The following is an 18698-nucleotide window of genomic DNA, read 5'->3' as shown; positions in this document are numbered from 1 at the left end:
GATGTGACATCATCTATTTCCTCCACAGCCTGGAGTGCCTCTGTCCTGACAATTCCCTCATTTTAACCACCAGCCAGGGTAGCAACTGCTGTCTCCATCCTGCCCTCCATCCATCTTCCAAGCCCTTATCCACTGTCCAGCGCAACGGCTATCACATCCAGCCATCTTACGTCTTTTTTTTTTTTTGTAAGAGGGAATGGTACACATCCACCATGACAAGAAGTAAGTTGACCTCTACCTAGAAAGACAAAACATTCTCCTCAATACTACATCACAAAGCTTTCAACCAGTAACAAGCTTATAGCGCATACCTATTCTCCATCAGGCACTGTTTTATATGATTTGGCATATAGCACCTTATCCTAAAACAACACATCGCTTTTCAGATTGCGTTTACATCTGCCTGTTTGTTTGCTACTCCTGGGAGTAGAGTGAATTTTACAGGTAAAAGTATCCCTATATCAGAGATAGAAAACCTGACGAACACGGGCAAGTCAGCATCCTTCCTCGGGCTCCTTGAACTTACAGGCGTCCATGAGTGAGGACTTCCTGCCAGCACCCTCAGCAGGGTGAGCGGTGGGTGGATCCGTGAACTCCCACCACCACACAATATTCCCTCTAAGCGGGCAGCAGGGTTTTCCTGACAGCAGGAGTCACATGTGTGTGGCGGAAACGAAGACATTCCAAAGAGAAATTTTGTAGGTCTCAACCTATCAGACTATTGAATCAATGGACCCCCCCCAAAGATATGGGAAGTGGCCCCCCAACAAGGATCTCATGGTGGAACAAGGGGAAGGCATCAGCCAGAGGGGGACTTGTCTCTAGAAAAGAGATGTCACACCGTTCTAACAACTTATCAGACCGCCTCACGGGATGGGCTGAAGCCAGACCAGTGATGTTTGGGCAGGACCACACCTTGGCTAGGAGCCTTGGCCTTCTAATTCAATTTCAGTCTTGCTTGAGGGACTTGGAGGGCTCGCTGGGTCTCCTTGTCCCTCTTCCCAGCATGGCCACGTGAATAAATCTCTTATTTCTGCTTTCCATTTGTGATTTTGCTCTTTTAAATGGCTTATTGGTTATATGTGGCCAGACCTGACTTAGGGCACAGGTTATGACCTCCAAGTTCAATAACAGGAAGTCAGTAAGGGTGTTGGAGGAAAGGCAGAATTTGTAGTTTCCTAACAATATGGAGCAATCTAGAGCAAGAGTGGCATGCCGGTGTTTACAGGAAAAGACCAAGTCCCCAGGTTTGTGTCCCAATAGCCTGGGTCTGAGGAAATGGGGCCCAAGGAAGCAGAACTGGTGGAGAAATCATCAGGAAGGGTTTTGGGTCGGTGTGGAGCGCTTGGGCTGCTGGAGCTTCTGTGACTGTAAACGGCAGTGCGGCCCACCACGTCTCAACGTGGCAAGTGCGACCTGCCTGGACCCCGAGGAAGAGCAGCTGAGTAACCCAAGATGTTGGCTTTTGATACGAACGAGAAGTAAATCAAGATGTGTCATAGGAGGGGCGTAGGTCTAAGCCACTGGATTTCAGTTCCGTGGGTCCCCTTCCTGGTTTCCTTCCTCAATCACCTACTGAGGCAATCCTGTGAGGACACTAGGCCAGTTGCAGAGAGATAGAGGTATGGCCTCGACAGGCCTAGGCATTGAGGAGAAAGGGATCCAAACATCCACCCAGAGGAAAGCAATGTGATGTGCCCCTGCTGGACCCAGAGTCTTCAGAAAAGACAGGCCACCAAGATGGCCACCAACAGTGCCTGGCAGGGAAGAAACCCCCTCCCAAGGGACTGTTCCCTGATCTCTGGGCTTCCAGGAAGAAGGAGAAGAGTGACATAGTCGGGCAGCAACAGGGACCAGTCAGGAGGGCAGGGACCACAGGACTCGGCCCATTGAGTCATGAATAGCTCAGGTTCAAGAAAAACACCAGTCATCAGCTTGTTATATTAGTAGCAACCACACCCAGCCCATGTTTCCTCCAGGAAGCCTTCCCTGGCTGACAACTTCCATCTTCTGCTCATCATCCTTCCCGAGATGAGTGTCTGCTGCTTCGTGGGGTTGGGTTGCTGGCTTTGCAGGTACTTGCCTTGCCTTTCTGACTCAGCAGACACAAAAGCCAGTGGACAGCACTCCCTAGCACACTGGCTTCCAGGGTGGCGTGGGTCATGCCCAGGTCAACGACCAGCATCATCTTCAACAGGATCACCAGCGGCAGATACCCAGGTCTCACTCTGGACCCCTCTCAATCTGTCCTTGAGGGCTGGGACTTTGACATTTACATTCCTCTCCTGCCTCTTCCCTTCTTTCTGTCCCTATGTGCAGCTACTGACCTGTCCACACCGCACCTGCCCAGAGTTCAGAGCCTCTGAGTTCTCCCTCTCTGACCCATCCTCCAAGGTGCCCAAATTCCACCACGCCATTGCCAAGGATAAAAAATCCAAATCTCAATGTCCACCTGAGTAAACGAAGCTCACGTGCCCCCCTCGGACATTTGTTTCCAGAATACTCTCTGCTGTCCTGAGACATACCACGTGGGTCTCCGCTGCTACTGCGTCTCCTTGAAACGCCTCCTCATCCTCCCCTTCCTGCTCCTGGGCATCTCCTGTCCTCCCAATCCCCTGTGCATACAGACTCACAAAAGGACTCCGTCTGTGCACCAATGTCCGTGTGGCTCCCCTCCTCCTACCCTGCATGTACAGGGAGTGATGGATCAGTGACATCACTGGAGCTCTTACTTCCTTGTCAGAGGTGGCCCTGGCCCAGAGAAGACCCCTTCCTTACAGACTGAGATCATACAGAGAGCCATCTCATACCTCAGGTAAGATTTCTGTTAGCAGGAAATCTGTGCGTTGGATTAGGGCACCTTGGATTCAAGGCCAGTATTACCCGCCTCAAGCAAGGCATCACTGAAAGTAGGAGCCATGCCTCCTGCCCAAAATGATGCTCTCCATGGTAAAGATAAACTTCTTTTACTGAACACTAAGCAATACCCAGAACCATGCCCTGAGTTCTTCCCAGAAATATTCATGATGTTGTTTGTACACGTGGGTGTGCACCTAAGAAGAAATGCACTGCTGGGTTCTGTAAGCTGTAGGTGGCCAGGCCAGGCCTCCTGGGGCAGGCTCCAGCACTGAGAGACTGCATGCTCTCCCTCTAGTAGAGGTTGTGCTGGGTGCAGTAGTGAGCGCACAGCTGCCGGTGGAACTGCAGGTGATAGTCCTTCACCAGCTTGCCCAAGATGTACAGGAACTCATCAAAGCAGATCTGGTTGTCCTTGTTTCTGTCCGCTGCCCGGAACAGCTCTGTGATGTAGTAGGGCTGCCTGCGGCCCTGGGGAATACAGAGAGGACCACACCCTGAGCATCCATCACACCTCTAGACTCCTCCTGCTGGGCGCGAAGGGGATCAACAGGAGCGTGGTCCTCCTACAAGGACCATTCAGGGAAACAAGTCCTCACACAGGGTAGTGATGACAAGGTCACCACACACTACAAAATCAGGCTGAAGGGGCACAGATGTTGGAGCACACCTTGGGGCACCGGATCTAGAGTGACAATAGGCACACGCAGGGACCAAAAAGGGCCCTTTCAAGGGAGAACTTTCAATCCCTGAAAAGCTCCCAGCATCCTGGAGTCCCCAGAACCACTTCACATACAGTCAGTGGCTGTGCTGTCTTCCCAGCGGCTCAGCAAGCTCTCCTAAAAAAAATCTGTGATGAAGGCAAGATGGTGCCTTGTTTCTCCATACCGAGAGCTCCTTAAGGGGAAGGTGGACCTGTACCCGTGCATACACACATTCCAGTGTCACTGCAGGATGCTCTCCAAGCAGAGCAGATGTCTGCCTGCTGTGCTAGCTACCTAGGCATTGCTTATGAAACGCTACCTGGTTCACCCACCTATAGAGCGCTGAGGGTGGGGAAGGACAGAGAAATGGCCACTGGAGGTGTCCAAGATGTCCAAGCGGAGGACCGTGAGGCTAAAGCTCAAAATGGCAAAGGAAGGGGCTGTTTAAGAAGGGGAGAAGAGTGTGAGGAAAGTCGGGGTTCTTGTTTACAGAGACGATATGAGACAGATGGAGGCCGGTAGACTTGGTAGAAAACTAGGGAGTGGCGGGAAAAGCAGGTTTCAGCAAGATTTTCCTGGTAGACGTGGGCAAGCTCAAGCTCAGAATGGGGCATCTGGGAAGCACCTGAGGGAAGGAAGGCGACGCGTCTGTGAGTACCTGCAGGCCTGGAGGGAAGGCCTTCATCCCTGTAGAGAGATCAGCAGCTTCTCTCCCCTCACCAGCCAGCCGCACCATCCTATAACCCCATCACACCCGCGAGGCTGCCTAACCAGAGACCAGTGCGAGGTCCTCCTGTATCTGACAGCCTCTCTCCAGCTCCCTCATCAATACCTATCCTTATCAAGTCTGCCAGCTCGGCCCTTTTGTCTGTCCCCAAGGCCCCTAAAGCAAAGGCAGACCACGGACTCTATGACCGTGGGCCTGGGCAATCCAGGGCAGCCTTCAAGGAGTTCTCCCCAGAAGCGAGAGGATTCCCAATCTTGGTTCTAAATTGTCTTTAAACAGTTAGCAAGAGAGACTTCCGCCCTAGCTGTCGTGTGGGTTCTCAGAGGAACATTCCAGAAAAAAAAAATAAGGTTGTCTTTTCTGTTCTTTCTCAAAGCCTAGAAGTGGGTGAAGGAGATATTTTATGGGACTGAGTTGAGCCTCACTTCCTCTAGAGAGCCTAGCTTCCTCAGAGAGCCTGGGCATGCCCAGAAGACAGCATCGGTCTGCACTTTCCTTTGGTGCTACAGTCTCTACAAAGCACAGGAGCTGGGGATTAGGACTAATGACAGGGTGGATGAGCAGGCTCTATAAGCCCAGGATCTGAGGCTGCCTCCATCCGGCTCTTAAGAAGCCCTAGGCATGGGAAGTGGAAGAGGTTATATTTCCCATGCCCACCAGACTAGGGCAGCCTCCACAGCCTAAATTACCCACTCTAGACTCCTAGCGGAGGCACTGTCAAAGGAGCGCAAGCTCCAAAGGCACACAGAGAGTCTGAGTTTGGGGCAGTGTCACTGACTCAGGTCTGTGAGCAGAGAACAACTTTGAGCCCAGGCTCAAGAGACACAGGAGGCCTAAGAATCCACAGGTGTGGTGTCAGGCTATAGTCTCAGAGACTAGCTCTTCATGGAGCGAAACTCGGTAGAACTGGAGCGAAACCAAGCAGGTTACTTCAGAGGAGGGACGGACAGGAAACAGAGCAAACCCTACCCTCTGCACACCCTCCCTCATCCGTCCACCCTCCATCCAAGAACAGACGGTTCTCATGGCAGTCAGCTAACCACCACCTACCCACCTCACCACTCACTTCCAGCCCCACAGACAGCACTTTGGGGCCTCTCTTCAATCTCCGCTCGCTCCAGCCCCCAGACCCTGCCTACCAAGGTGTCCATGAAGCGAGGCACACTATCCAGGAGCAGAGCTTTCAACTCCTCCAGGGACAAGGTCTCCACGTCTCCTTCCCGGGCAGCGTAGTGATGGAAGCAGTGTATGATCTGGAAGAGGGAGTCCTCCACTGGTGTGTCTGGCATGACCGCTGGGCCCAGCAGGGTACAGGCTGATGTGCAGAGCAGGGGAAGAGATGCCGGAAGAGAAGCCTGTGGGTAGGGAGCAGAACCGATCTGCAGAACAAGAAGGACTTTTGCTCAGGGAAACATCTGCTCTCCGGCCCACCTTCCTGTGCTGTGTCAGAAGGGAGCCTCCTCACACTCCTGCTGGTCCTGTGCAAACTGGGCTCACTGTCTCTGCCCTCAACAAGCTTGCCCTCCTGATCTCAGAGTGAGCCCTGTCACCCCTGGGACCAGGAGTGCTCTCCTTGCTGCTGAGAGGACAGAGAGAGAGAGAGAGAGAGAGAGAGAGAGAGAGAGAGAGAGAGAGAGAGAGAGAGAGAGAGAGAACAGACAGACTAACGGTGGTTTGAAGCAAGGCACTGCTTTGGTTGCCTACAGTGAAACTGTTGAAATCCTCGAAAAGGCAAGATCTCTTCCCCTCCAGTAAGCTACTTTATGGGACATTAAATGCATTAAACTAATTTTCCTGCAGAGGAGACTCAGACCTGGCACTGTGCTCTTCGTGTGCCTTCCTTCTCACAGGAGTATGCAGACAGCACAGGCACTGACGCCTTTGTCCCCACCACCATGTGACATATGATCTTCTCTAGGCATTGGCACCCCCTCCCCAGCATGGTCCCTTTAGCCCTATAATCCTGGGGCCTCCTCACAGCCTTCTTCACTGTCCATCTGATGCCCATGGCCCCTCACTCCATCCTTCCTACATAGATAGAGGTGACAGGAAGCAGCTGCCTTCCCTATGCCCTGTGCAAACAATCATAACAGCCACGCATCCCACATCTTCTGAGCAAAGTATTGCGTTCCTGTTTAATCCACGCAGGGCCCTGAGGAGCTGAGCATCACTGCCCCATCCTCCTGAAGGGAAAATGCAATCCAAAGAGGTTAGGGAACACAGCTGCTACACCTGAGCTTGGCCTCAAACCCTTGCGTTTGTGGACAAGCCCGAAGACACGCTTGTCCTCTGGGATTCTAAGCCACTTTGGGGGCCACAGTTCCATGCCTGGAACACTTGTCCACACTGCTTTCCATAACAGGCAAGCTGAGGATCTCAGCTCTCTAAGAGCTGCACACAGCCAGCGCACCCCACTCCATCCCCCCGGGATTGTCTTGGAGGAGGCACTGACCTGTTGTCCTTGGTGCACAGCTGCTCAGCATCCACAGCCTAGCCTCCTCGTGGTCCTGGAAATCAGACAGAAGGCAGCTTTTTGAGCTGGGGAACTCCCACCGTGCTGGACACCCTGCCCACTCCCAGCCCATTCCTTTAGGACAGCCAGTGTGTGGCTCTCCACAGGTTCTTCTGCATCAGGACCGAACCTTTACTGCATCCCTGGGATGACATCAGCACACTCCTGGTTCTAGGAGCCGACCTCCAGGATCTGAAAAACCTAAGAATCACAAAGGTCTCATTATCCATCCAGTGCCTCCAATCAGAGCTCACCAACTTCCCCTCCCTCCCCACCCCCCCCTCGTCAGGGCCACACTTAAAAACAGCTTCCTGAGACGCCCTCCCTCAATTAGTGAACCTCCAAAGCCCAAAATAATGAATCACATTCACCTACTCACTCAACAAATATTTCGTGAGTGCTAGCAGCATGCCAGGCCCTCTGCTAGGTAATAGGAATAAGACACTGAGCCAGCTAGTTCACAGGGCAAGGCTGAACAAGAGGACTGACAGTTAGACATGATCACCATGTGCTCTGGGCAAGTATAGGACAATCGAGGCACCCACCAAGGGCCACCTTCTCTCAGAAAGAAAAAAAATTTTTTTGAAGAAGATTTACTGAGGGAAGTGCTATTTGAGTAATGAAAAGAAAGTTTGCGTTGCTGTGGGGAAGAGAGGCGCCCTGGGCAGCGGGGAATGCACAAACAAAGGTTTGGAGGCGTGGAACAGCATGGCCTGCTCTGGGCATGGAGTTGACAGGGTGCACATGCGTGCTTAGAAGAGCAAAGCTCCAGGCAGAGGCAGATGAGAGATAAAGGCCCTGTATACTTAGCCAGTGCTGAACCCTGAGTTTCTTCTTTTTTAAATTATATTTTATTAATTTATTCATATTATATCTCAATTGTTATCCCATCCCTTGTATCCTCCCATTCCTCCCTCCCTCCCATTTCCCCCTTACTCCCCTCCCCTATGACTGTTCCTGAGAGGGACTTCCTCCCCCTGTATATGCTCATAGGGTATCAAGTCTCTTCTTGGTAACGAAACCTGAGTTTCTATGTGGAAAGAACTAAGAGATTTGCTTTAGTGGTGCTAGGATCTGTTCGGACCATCAGGAAATAGCTAACTGGAACTAACTTTATTAAGAAGTAGTCCAGACCTGCAGAGGTGGTCTCTCCACAAGTGCTACCTAACTATCAAGGGACAAGTTAACTTTCCTTCTCTGCCTCATCCCAGGACAAGCTAGGTGGCTGCTTCTGGCTGAGGATCCCAGGGCATTCAGCACAGCTGGAATCATGCAGGCTGATGACTATGTCTCCCAGAAGATGGCGCCAAAGAACAAGCAACTGATTCCGAGTCCGCAAGGCATCCCAGGAGTAAAGCACAGGTTCTAGAGGCCCATAGTTCAACCCTGGCGCACCAGAACCGCCGTGACAACCATCACACTATGACATGCTTACTAATAGCAAAGACTTAACCCAGTACCTTTTCCAGTCTGCTTCCACTAGCGAAACAGTTTCCTCAACAGACAAGCAGTTTATCGAACCCCTGTTGTGTTTCTACGCTAAAAAAAAAAAAAAGGGCTCAATTTTCTCAAGTATTTGGAAATGCCAAGCTAGAATCATAGACAATTATTAAATATCTTTGATTCGCCCATCCTTCCCCAGGGATTTATCCCAAGAAACGGATTAACTAGAAGTTTTAAGTAATAATTTTTAAAATATATACCACTGTAATATCTATAATTTAGAAACAAAGATAAATGAAAGCCTTAACATCATACAGTCAACACTTTTAGTACTTAGACAGATACTCTGTAACATTCTGTGTCTCCGCTCTAGCCAACACCTGTGAAATGAAGATCCAATAACCAAACACCTGCTTGCTGGAGACCAGCACCTACTCCTGACCTGTCTCCCTGCTGACCACAGCCCACCCTTGCCAGGGACCCAGCACCTCCTCTTGACCTGCCTCCCCTCTGACCACAGCCCAGCCCCACCAGGGACCCTGCACCTCCTCCTGACCTCATAATTCTCCCACTCTACACCAAAAGTGACTCAGACACCCAGGTTATACTGCTGGCTCCTCCCTCCTGGACCCATCCGCTCGGCTCACCCAAGCTTCAGGATGCTCGCACAGACCACCGCCTGCTTCTGGCCTCACTGTGGAGCTCATCATATCCCAGCCCACTCCCACCAGGGACTCTGCAGCCACCACACATGACCCAGAGCCCCAGAGCTCTGTAAGCTGCCTGCCTGGGACCCTTCAGTTGTCCTTGTGACAGTCAGACCCAGGACCGGCCCCACTCCTGGGAAAATTTATTTCAAGCCGCTAAAGACACCAGACTATGGCAGATGAGCTCTAGCAGCTTGTCTTGGGATAGAGGCTGGAGCCCCAAATACTAGGCAGAAGAAATCTGCACCCTAACTTCTCTGTGAATTAGCCCCACCCTGACTATTGTAACCTCTAATGAAAGACAGTGAGTAGAACAGCAACAAAAACAAAACTCCACCAAGAACTAAAACCAAATGCATAGAAACCCCAATTCATAAGTGAAAACACACACACAGAACTCTCTCTCTCTCTCTCTCTCTCTCTCTCTCTCTCTCTCTCTCTCTCTCACTCACACACACATGCACACACACACATGCACACACTCACACACACGCGCACACATGCACACATACACACACACACACACACACACACACACACACGGGCGCACACAGGCGCACACATGCACACACACGCACACACAAAATCTCCTCAAAAAATAAAAAAAGAAATGGACCCTAATGAAAATGACCCAGGGGGAATTTCCAGACAATGAAAACAAAGAGATAAGAATAAAATAAGGAAGTCAATCCACAAAAATAAAGTTTGCAGTTTTTAAGAAAACCCAAACTCAAGCAAGCGATGCTGGAAACAGAAAAACTTGACAAGTCGAGTGAAAGCCTCGGCAGAAAGCCTCACCCACAGCAGGATCAAGTCCAAAACAGAGCCAAGGGTGGGCGACACACAGAGGAATTAGATCACCGGGTGCACACTTATGCATGTGTACGGGTAACATAGTAATTACAGGTGAGACTGTTAGCCTTGAAGGAGGAAGAGGGAAGGTGGGGGCAGGGACGGAGGTGCAATGTTCCTGTATGAAATTCTCAAAACATATTTTAAAAGAATCAAGTATGTATGAACATTCCATGAAGAGACCTAGTACTTTGTGTTCTAACTTAAGATTAAATAACAATGTATTGATATAAAAGAAACAGTAATAGAACATGGGAGGATTTGGGGTCACCATGAAAAAAAATCTGACCTCTGAATTACAAGCATGGAAAGGGGAAACACCATAGCAAAGGCATGGAAAATGTGTCCAGTAACTCATAGAAGAAAGTTCTCAAGCCTGGAGAAAGAGACGCCCATTCAGGTGCAGGAAGTCTACAGAACAGCAAACAGGTAAGACCACAAAATAAACACAGAATGAAAAAAAAAAGAGTATTGGAAGCTGCAAGAGAAAAAGGTCAAGTATACTTTACAACTGAAGAAAAATAAAATGTAACTCATGATAAAACAGGTTAAAGAGGTCTGTGACTTGTAAAGCCAGCTCTACGGAGGCTACCAGGAGGAACACTTCAACCTGAAGAAAACAAACACAGACAAGAGGTCACAGGGGAACAAGTAAACAAGTTAGCATAGGAGTCAAAGGCGATCTGAGGAAATGCCATAAAAATCAACAGAACAACAAAAAAAAATCCATACACATTTTTCAATAATAACTCTGAACACCAACAGCCTTAAAAATGTGTTGAAGTAAAACTAGCCAAGAAAATGAAAGATCTGTACAATAAAAACCTTAAAATACCAGAGAAAGAAATCGGGAAAGATCTCAGGAAATGGACAGACCTCTCATGCTCGTGGATTGGGAGGATGATTGTGAAAAGGCCCATCCTACCAAAAGCAATGAGTAGATTCACATAGTCCCCATGGCTTGTCTTTTGTAACGGTCAGGTATAAAGTGAGCCGACGACATCAATGTAAAACTGGAATCCTTGGACTTGAAGCTGCACGAGGAACACACAGAGGGAAACACCAGGCAAGAACATTCTGGAAAGGACTCTGGTAGCCCGTGACACAACAGCAAGAAGTCAGAAATGAGGCTGTCTAGACTCTACCTGCCCAGCAAAGGACAATGGAATAGTGAAGAGGTAGCCTAAGATACAGGAGAAAAACCTTTGTCGTCTCTACAGCGGGCATCGCATTAATATGTAAGATAATAAAGAACCCAAGTTAAAATATTCAAAACCCAAATCATCTCATCAATAAAATCTGCCAGACAGATGTTTCTCAGGAGGATGATAAAGGGCTGATAATAATTTGGAAACATGTTGGACAGTGGTGGCGCACACCTTTGGTCCCAGCACTTGGGAGGCAGAGGCAGGTGGATCTCTGTGAGTTCAAGGCCAGCCTGGTCTACAGAGTGAGTTCCAGGACAGTTGAGGCTACACTGAGAAACTCTGTCTCAGAAAAAAAAAGAAAGAAAGAAAACATGTTTAATATCCTTAGCAATCATTTTTTAAAAATCAATCAAAAGAAAATTGATATTGTATCTCACCCCAGTCAGAATGGCTTAGGGGACAGGAGTACGGATTTGAAGTAGGGGTTTCCTGCTGTCTGCCTCGTGAACCTGCAAAGGTTGCCTAACTCCGCGCGAGTCAGTTTCTCTCTCCTCAACATGAGACCAGAGGCAAACCGTCAGGATTATGAGAACTAAGGAGGCATGACGGTAAGGTGCGACTCCTGACCTTTGGGCTCATCAAACAGTAATTACGGGGTCGTTGTGACTAGCTGTCAGGACAAATATGTAGAAATCTGTCGGTCAGATAAATAGACAAATAAAACCGTGCTGCTTTGCAGGATCAAAGATTCTAGAAAGTTGGCATTCCCTCGACCATTTGGCCATCCAAGTGCTAAACTGAGTCAGGACAAGAACCTTCTGCTCAATAAAATAAAATCTCCTGGGAGGTACAAAACCTGGTCACTAGAAGTGCTAAGCACAGCTTGGTCAGTGTGTTGTACCCACATGAAGCAGGCCAAAGCTGCAGGGAGCTGGCTGTATCAGTGGCCCTATGGTTTCCAGCCCCTGGTGAAGTTCAGCCTTATAAAGGTTGAACGTATAAAGTGAGTCCAGGACAACCAAGGCTACACAAGAGAAACCCTGTCTCAGAAAAGAGGGGGGGGGAATTGTTTGTGCTCAGCTGTGGCACCAGCATCTAGCACAGAACTTATACCCCACAACAATCTCAGAGCGGCTTTCTTCTGAACTAACTAAGTCATTAAGCTACCAGCTGACATTTGGTGATAATTAAATGACAACCCACTTAGAGCAGGGACCTGGCAAAGACTTAGAAGGGGGAGCCTGAGGGGGGTCCTCGGAGATGATGGGCACCATTCCCAACTTTGTGGCACAGGGAAGACACCAGAGTAAGCACTGCCAGGCTAAGCATTCCCTTAAAGCCCCCTCACCCTGAGAATTGGAGTGTTCGCACCCCAGCTCTCAACTACCTCTTACCTACCTGCCTTGCCCGGGTGTGGCCTGACTTGGAAAGTGCCTGAGAAGGTTTCACACTTGGATGTTGGCACAGAAGTAAAGCAACAGTCTATGCCCTTACAGTCTGAGCTCAGGATGTGCCCTGTACTCCCAGTCCTGGCCTCTCCCTGCCCACACCCTGACCCCCACCCAGGCCCTACCCAAGCCTTCTTTACCTCTGCTGCTGCCTCTTTCCCCATCCCAAACACTACCCTAACACGGGCTTGATACCAAGCACTGCCCTCCACAGCTGAGAGCTCCGTGGCCTAGAGTGACAATCCTCCATCTCTGGCCTTCTCAGTATGGGCTCAGACTAGCTGAGGGTCCTGAGTTTTCTTCTCTCCCTCTGGCTAGTCCTCGGGAGCAAACACCAGACACACCTGATGGTTCATCATGGGTGGGGCACAACTTCCTGACTCAGCTCCCCGAGGGACTCCCTGCCGCCCTCCCCCTCCCCAAGATCTCTAACCACAGGGGATTTGAAGACCGCAAATGAAAGGGTACAGAGCTCTCTCACCCTAGCTCCTTGGACATCAAAGCCTGGGGATGACAGGTTACCACTATGACACAAAGAAGGGAGCAGAGGCCTGGCTAAAATGCCAACAAGTCAAAAACTCAGAGAGGTGCCCACGGGGCTTCAGATACGGGTGGTTCTAGCAGTACCAACATGGCCGTGGCACAGTTATGTCTGTTGTAGGTGTCCAGGGCCACTGTGCCTTACAGCAGGGCTCTCCCACTGTGCCTTACAGCAGGGGTATCCCATCTTATCCCAGAGTCTGTTAAGGGGAGCTAGAAATAATCACTTAACTTGGGTTTACTAGGTGCTGGCCTTGCATAACTGCCTCACATTACCCACGGCTGTTTCTGAATACTCTGTAGTAATTCTTCAGTGGAAGAGATGGACCATTTCCCCTGTTTTCCAGACAAAAGTCTCCCAAGCCCCGTCCACCGAGTGCAGCTCCCATGGGCACTCTGTCTCTAGCAATCATCCAAGAGCTAATGAAGATGTGATCGCACGGTCAGCAATTACTGGTGAGCTACCAACTGCCGGGTCCAGCTCCCTGGAGACTGGGGCTCCTCCCCCACCCCCGCAGTCACCAGTTAAGCTGGATTTACACACAGTCACAGACTTCAGGAGCCATAAATCTAACTACGGTGGCAACTGAGGTTCTCAAAGGGCTCACTCAACCTAGGGATTTCACCAGTGCACTGCCTAGCCTAGAATTTTTTTTTCCCAGAGAGATTTACCCTTCCTCTAGTCGGCTGTCATAGCACACAAATACCGTCATCGCTCATCCAAGATTTTCTCCCATATTTCACATCCCCTTTGTCCTTTACCACCTTCTCATTCTTAATCAAAATAGCAGCCAGGACTTGGGTGCCCGCCATTACTGTAACTCCTAGAACACAGACAGCTAACAGCTATGTGACCACCTCCTTCACTCTCATAGCATCAGCAGGGCTCAGGTGCACAGAAATGTTAATAACACTAACAATCATAGGACAAGCGTATTAAAAATAAGGGCTAGAGAGATGGGTCAGCAGTTAAGAGCACCGGCAGGTCTTCCAGGGGACCTGGCACCCACAGGGCAGCTCATAGCCAGCTGTAACTCCAGTCCCAGAAGATCTGACTCCCTCTTCTGGCCTCCTGGAGCACAGACATACATGCAGGCAAAAATAGCCCCACATATAAAATAAGTAAACTTAGAGGAATATTAAAACACATAGAAATCAACTTGACAGAGCACACCGACTCTGTAATGAGTATGAAGAGTCTGGATAATCCTGAAAAATAGCAAGACGAGGCTCTCACTGAACCACAGATTTACTGTGTAACAGCACAAAGACAGAAAGGCAGAGCAGAGCGGAGGTGCCAGAAATAACCACGCACACCAGAAATGCAGCCACACAAAGATGGAAACAAGCACCGAGAGAGGAAGGCACAGGGTGTGGATGAGGTGGGGGGCAGGCAGGGGGTCTCTGCAGAGCCATGGGAAAGGATAACCTAGCACCTAAGTGGTCCTGGGATAACTATCCAGATAGAGGGAAAATGGGATTGTATTTCATTCTGTATCATATAATGGGCAATAATAATAATAATAATAATAAGTTCTAAAACTAGGCACAGAGCTCATGTCTATAATCCCAATAGTCAGGAAACAGACAGATAGATCACTAAACATCCAAAGGAAACTGGTACTCTCAGCTAGATGTGGACTACATGCCCATAAGTCCAGTGCTCAACAGACTGAGGCATGAGAATCCGGAACTCATGGCCCAACCTTAGCCGCATGGTGAGTTTGAAACCAACTTGAGCCACATGACACTGACTCTACCTTTAAATTTTTAAAAATCCCTCCAGACGCAGTGGCACGTGCCTTTAATTCCAGCACTCTGCAGTACAGGCTGAGGCAGGAGGGTCACAAACCCAAGGCCAGCCTGGACTTAACGGCTGGCGAGATGGCTCGGAGGTTAAGAGCACTGGTTGTTCATCCAGAGGACCTGGGTTCAATTCCCAGCACTGGAGTGGGGACTCACAACCAGCTGCAGCTCTGGTCCCACGGGGCCTCACGGCACTGAGAGGGAGAAGCAGACACAAGAGTTCCACCCCAGGCCAAGAAGCCACTTGCAACTGATAAGTTCTGGGAGGGGGAAAGTCAGTTCTCACCAATGGAGCGTCACTGGTTGTGCCAACCACACTCCAAGACAGGTCTCTTACCCAGGAGTAGTTGGCCAACATAAAACCAGGCCTTTCCTTTAATCCCCCTCCCAAGCCCCTATCCTGCCTTGTACTCTGGCTCCCCACCCCTCTGTCTAGCACCCAACCAGACTCCCATCCATCTTAGGGTCCCAGCACCCCTCACAAACTCCCAACAGATACAAGGGAACATACCTATAACCTCACCACCTGAGACAGGAGAAACAGGAGTTCAAGGGCATCCTCAGCCACTTCACAAGTTCAAGACTTCTGTCCCCTCTGCGCTGCCTTCTCTCGCTGCTCAGGGAAGGATGCTTGCCTACAGAAAGGCAAAGGAAGAGCTGTGTTCCACACCCCACCCCTCTCTCAGGTCTTCATTCCCAACCGCTTTCAGAAGCACAGAGCTTGCCAGCCAGCTCTCGGGGTCAGCCTGTCTCCACACCCCAGCAGCGGGATCCCAGCCACAGCCGGCATTTCGTGTGGGTGCTAGAGATTGAAACTCAGGCTTTATGCTTGCCGAAATGGGGCTCTTACCCACTGTGACTCTGGCGCTGGCTCCTGGGAGACCAAAACAGGAAAAATAATACCCTTGCAAGTTAAAGGTTCTGTTTGCAGTTAAGACAGTTAAGAATAAGTTTCTGCTTGACCTATGTTAAGCCCTTGCAAGTTACAGTCTCTATTTGTAAAGTTTCCTGTTTCTGACATCTGATGTAAACTGCAAAACTTGTTTTTCAACCTACACTAAACTTGCGACCCCGTCCACACGCACACGATCTATATCCTTAGCCTTGTTCCTTCCCTTCCATTGTATCTTTCTAACTATATGTAAGAGTCAACACTCTGGCCCCTGGAAACAATACTTCAAGTGGCCAGCAGGGGCTGCTATGTAAAATCTGAATTTAGCGGGAGGTAGCCTAAAGTAAAGCTCGCCTCAGTCGAACAGTCACGGATTTAGTCTTTCTCCTGGCAGTTCTCAGGTTTAACAGCTTCTACAGTCCCCGTAGAGAGCCCGGAGCCTTTTGTCGCATGATCGGCTGCTGCTGCCTCTGCAGACCCAGGTGCTTACTGAGGAGGGCACGGACTGAAACTTCAGCTCCCACTGTGACACTCCCAGTCTCCTTAGCAGTCCCCAGCCTGCCAAGCTGGGTGTATAGTACAGAGGCCATAGAGATGCAGTTTTGGGAAATGCCGCGGTTTTCTCTCTGCTACTGCCTCAAAACGGTCTATCTGAGATCAGGGCCTCAAATCCCCTTGTATTGTGCTGCCTGAGAACGACTGGGCAGCTAAAACTTATTTCCCCTTGTTCTTCAGGAGGAAATAGCCACCAGAGTTCTAATGGACCTGTGTTACGGCTAGAACTGGGCACAAATCCTATCAGCTGGGCTAAGACTGTGGCTGAGTAGAGAAGCACAAGACCTTGGGTTTTGTGTGTGTGTGTGTGTGTGTGTGTGTGTGTGTGTGTGTGTGTGTGTGTGTGTGTGCGCGCGCATGCGCGCGCGCACCAGCTTGTTCTTACACACCTCAGGTCTCCACCACCTTTACTCCCGACCCTGGAGTTTGTAGCAGTCACCATTGGTCCAGCCACCCACAATGCCTCTGCTCCTTCTTCCTGACAGAAAAAAAAAATCCACCTTCCATGGCAAAGGCTGAGAACATAGAAGCCACCCTTGCCACCTAGGAATGTTCTAGATAGGATCCAGTTCTGGCTAATGCGACAAAGAAGTCTTCTGAGGAGCTTGGAGGAAGGTTTTCTGCTTTGGCCCGAGAAACAAAGATTAAAACAACCAATTCCGTGCCTTCCTTCTGACTCTGGTTGTTGCAGTGGAAGGAAGCGTGTTTATTGCTTCTGGAGGGGACAGGACATACTTGGAAAGACATTGGTATCATGGGATGGGGGGTGGGGGGTTGGCGGCACACGCCTTTAATCCTAGCCCTTGGGAGGCAGGGCAGACAGATCTCTGAGTTCAAAGCCAGCCTGGTCTACAGAGTGAGTTCCAGGACAGCAAGCAAAGTGCAAATGCACATGAGTCACTCCTTGCCTGCTGGCATGGCTCTGAGCTTCCCATGACAGTAGGTGGTCCCGACATGGACCTTCGAAGGGCCCGTGGCTTTTATTTCCCCAGCACCCATGTGTCTCCCACAACCCAGCCATCACCTCTGCTTTGCCCTCACTAAACAACGTCAAGGACCAGTGCACAAGCGCGCCAGGCACAGACACTAAGAAACCTGGAGGAGCCTCAGCCAGAACAGGATCCGGCTTCAAGGAATCAGCCACCTCACAGGTGTTTGGAGCAGCGACGTTATCAGGGGCCTTCAGGGAATGGCCCACGTCCTGAGCTAACCCAAACAAGATAGGACCTTCGACTCCCTTCCCCCAAAGGCCTCCTCTCCCAGGCTGGCCTCCTGCTGGGCACCAGGCTGCCCTGAGCACTGGCGAAGGGAAGGGAAGCAAGGCAGATAGGATTTTCGTCCTCTCTGACTATAGTCTGAGAGTTAAGAGGGTTCTTTTTTTAAATGTTTTTATTGGCATATGTAATTATTTGTGTATTAATTGTATAACGATGATTTGTAGGATATTACATTTGTGTGAGTATGTGTGTTCATGGCGTGGGCACACACATGCATATGGGCCAGAGGACAGCTTCAGGTGCTGTTTCTCCTCAGAGGACAGCTTCGGGTACCGTTTCTCCTCAGGCATGGTCCATTTTGGGATTTGGGGTTTGTTCTGTTTTTTTCAGACAGAGGAATCTGGACCTTGCCGGTTAGACTACACCTGCTGCCTATCAGGCCCTGGTGATTTCCCTACATCCACCTCCCCTAGCACTTGGACACAAGAGTCCCACCACTGCGGGCTTTTTACGTGGGTGCTGAGACCCAGCGAGACTCAAACTCAGATGCCTAGGCTCCTATAGGAAGCACTTTACACTGAATCATCTCCTCAGTCCCAAGATGTCATTTTTAACTTCTCTTTTTCAAGTTCTTTTTTCTCTTTTGAAGGATAAAAGTAACCCATCCTCATAAAAAAGGAAATGTGACAACCATCATACTGAAAATGATTTTTATTTTACTTTGCTAGTGGGTTTTCCTTACTTTTATATTTTTCATCAACCAAGGCAAGCCTTTTCTTTTTTTAAGTTAAACAATTCAGATGTTTATACTACAAAAGTACCCCTGCCCCTGCCTGCAGTCCCCTCCCGGGAGCAGTCATTTTAGTGACTTCGATTTCCTTTGCTCTTCATGCGCTGTCACCTTGATAAGGCAACTTAGGCGTCTGTTTATTTAGCTCGCTCACAAGGCCATTACCACTGACTCCTTGCAATGAAAGAAGGAGACAACTTTTCCTCTCCCTGTCTCCCTCCTGTCTTAGCAGTTATAGTGTTATTCTTGATAACCTTTCCGACGATTTTTAAGACGTTTATTTGTTTGATTGTTTGTTTGTTTGTTTTTATTTTTCAAGACAGGGTTTCTCTGTGTAGCCCTGGCTGTCCTGGACTCACTTTGTAGACCGGGCTGGCCTCGAACTCACAGCGATCCGCCTGCCTCTGCCTCCCCAAGTGCTGGGATTGAAGTCGCACGCCACCACGCCCGGCTTAAGACATAGTTTTATTTTGTGTGTATGGGTGTTTTGCCTGTCTGTAC

At 49.7% G+C, this 18698-nt stretch overlaps 1 protein-coding gene across 7 annotated transcripts; it reads right to left on the bottom strand.

Annotated features, from left to right (window-relative positions):
- Positions 1–2950: 2950 nt before the first annotated feature.
- Positions 2951–15323, bottom strand: LOC311589891 (protein S100-A15A). Of its 7 annotated transcripts, XM_084768606.1 has the most exons (7): positions 15255–15323; positions 8260–8338; positions 7179–7270; positions 6930–7000; positions 6740–6794; positions 5427–5602; positions 2951–3327 (listed from the first exon to the last, which is right to left on the bottom strand). In XM_084768606.1, exons 5-7 carry the CDS (start codon positions 6768–6770, stop codon positions 3151–3153), a joined length of 384 nt encoding a protein of 127 aa, XP_084624732.1. In that variant the 5' UTR covers positions 6771–6794; positions 6930–7000; positions 7179–7270; positions 8260–8338; positions 15255–15323; the 3' UTR covers positions 2951–3150. The 7 variants fall into 7 exon arrangements, with proteins under 7 accessions (XP_084624732.1, XP_084624731.1, XP_084624730.1 ...); XM_084768605.1 differs by lacking the exons at positions 7179–7270; positions 15255–15323 and adding an exon at positions 12348–12410; XM_084768604.1 differs by lacking the exons at positions 7179–7270; positions 15255–15323 and adding an exon at positions 8685–8741.
- Between the last annotated feature and the right edge of the window lie 3375 nt (positions 15324–18698).

This window comes from Acomys minous, assembly GCF_964271855.1.
Source record: "Acomys minous genome assembly, chromosome: 19".
NCBI lineage: Eukaryota > Metazoa > Chordata > Mammalia > Rodentia > Muridae > Acomys > Acomys minous.
This window is presented reverse-complemented; position numbering and strand designations above follow the sequence as displayed.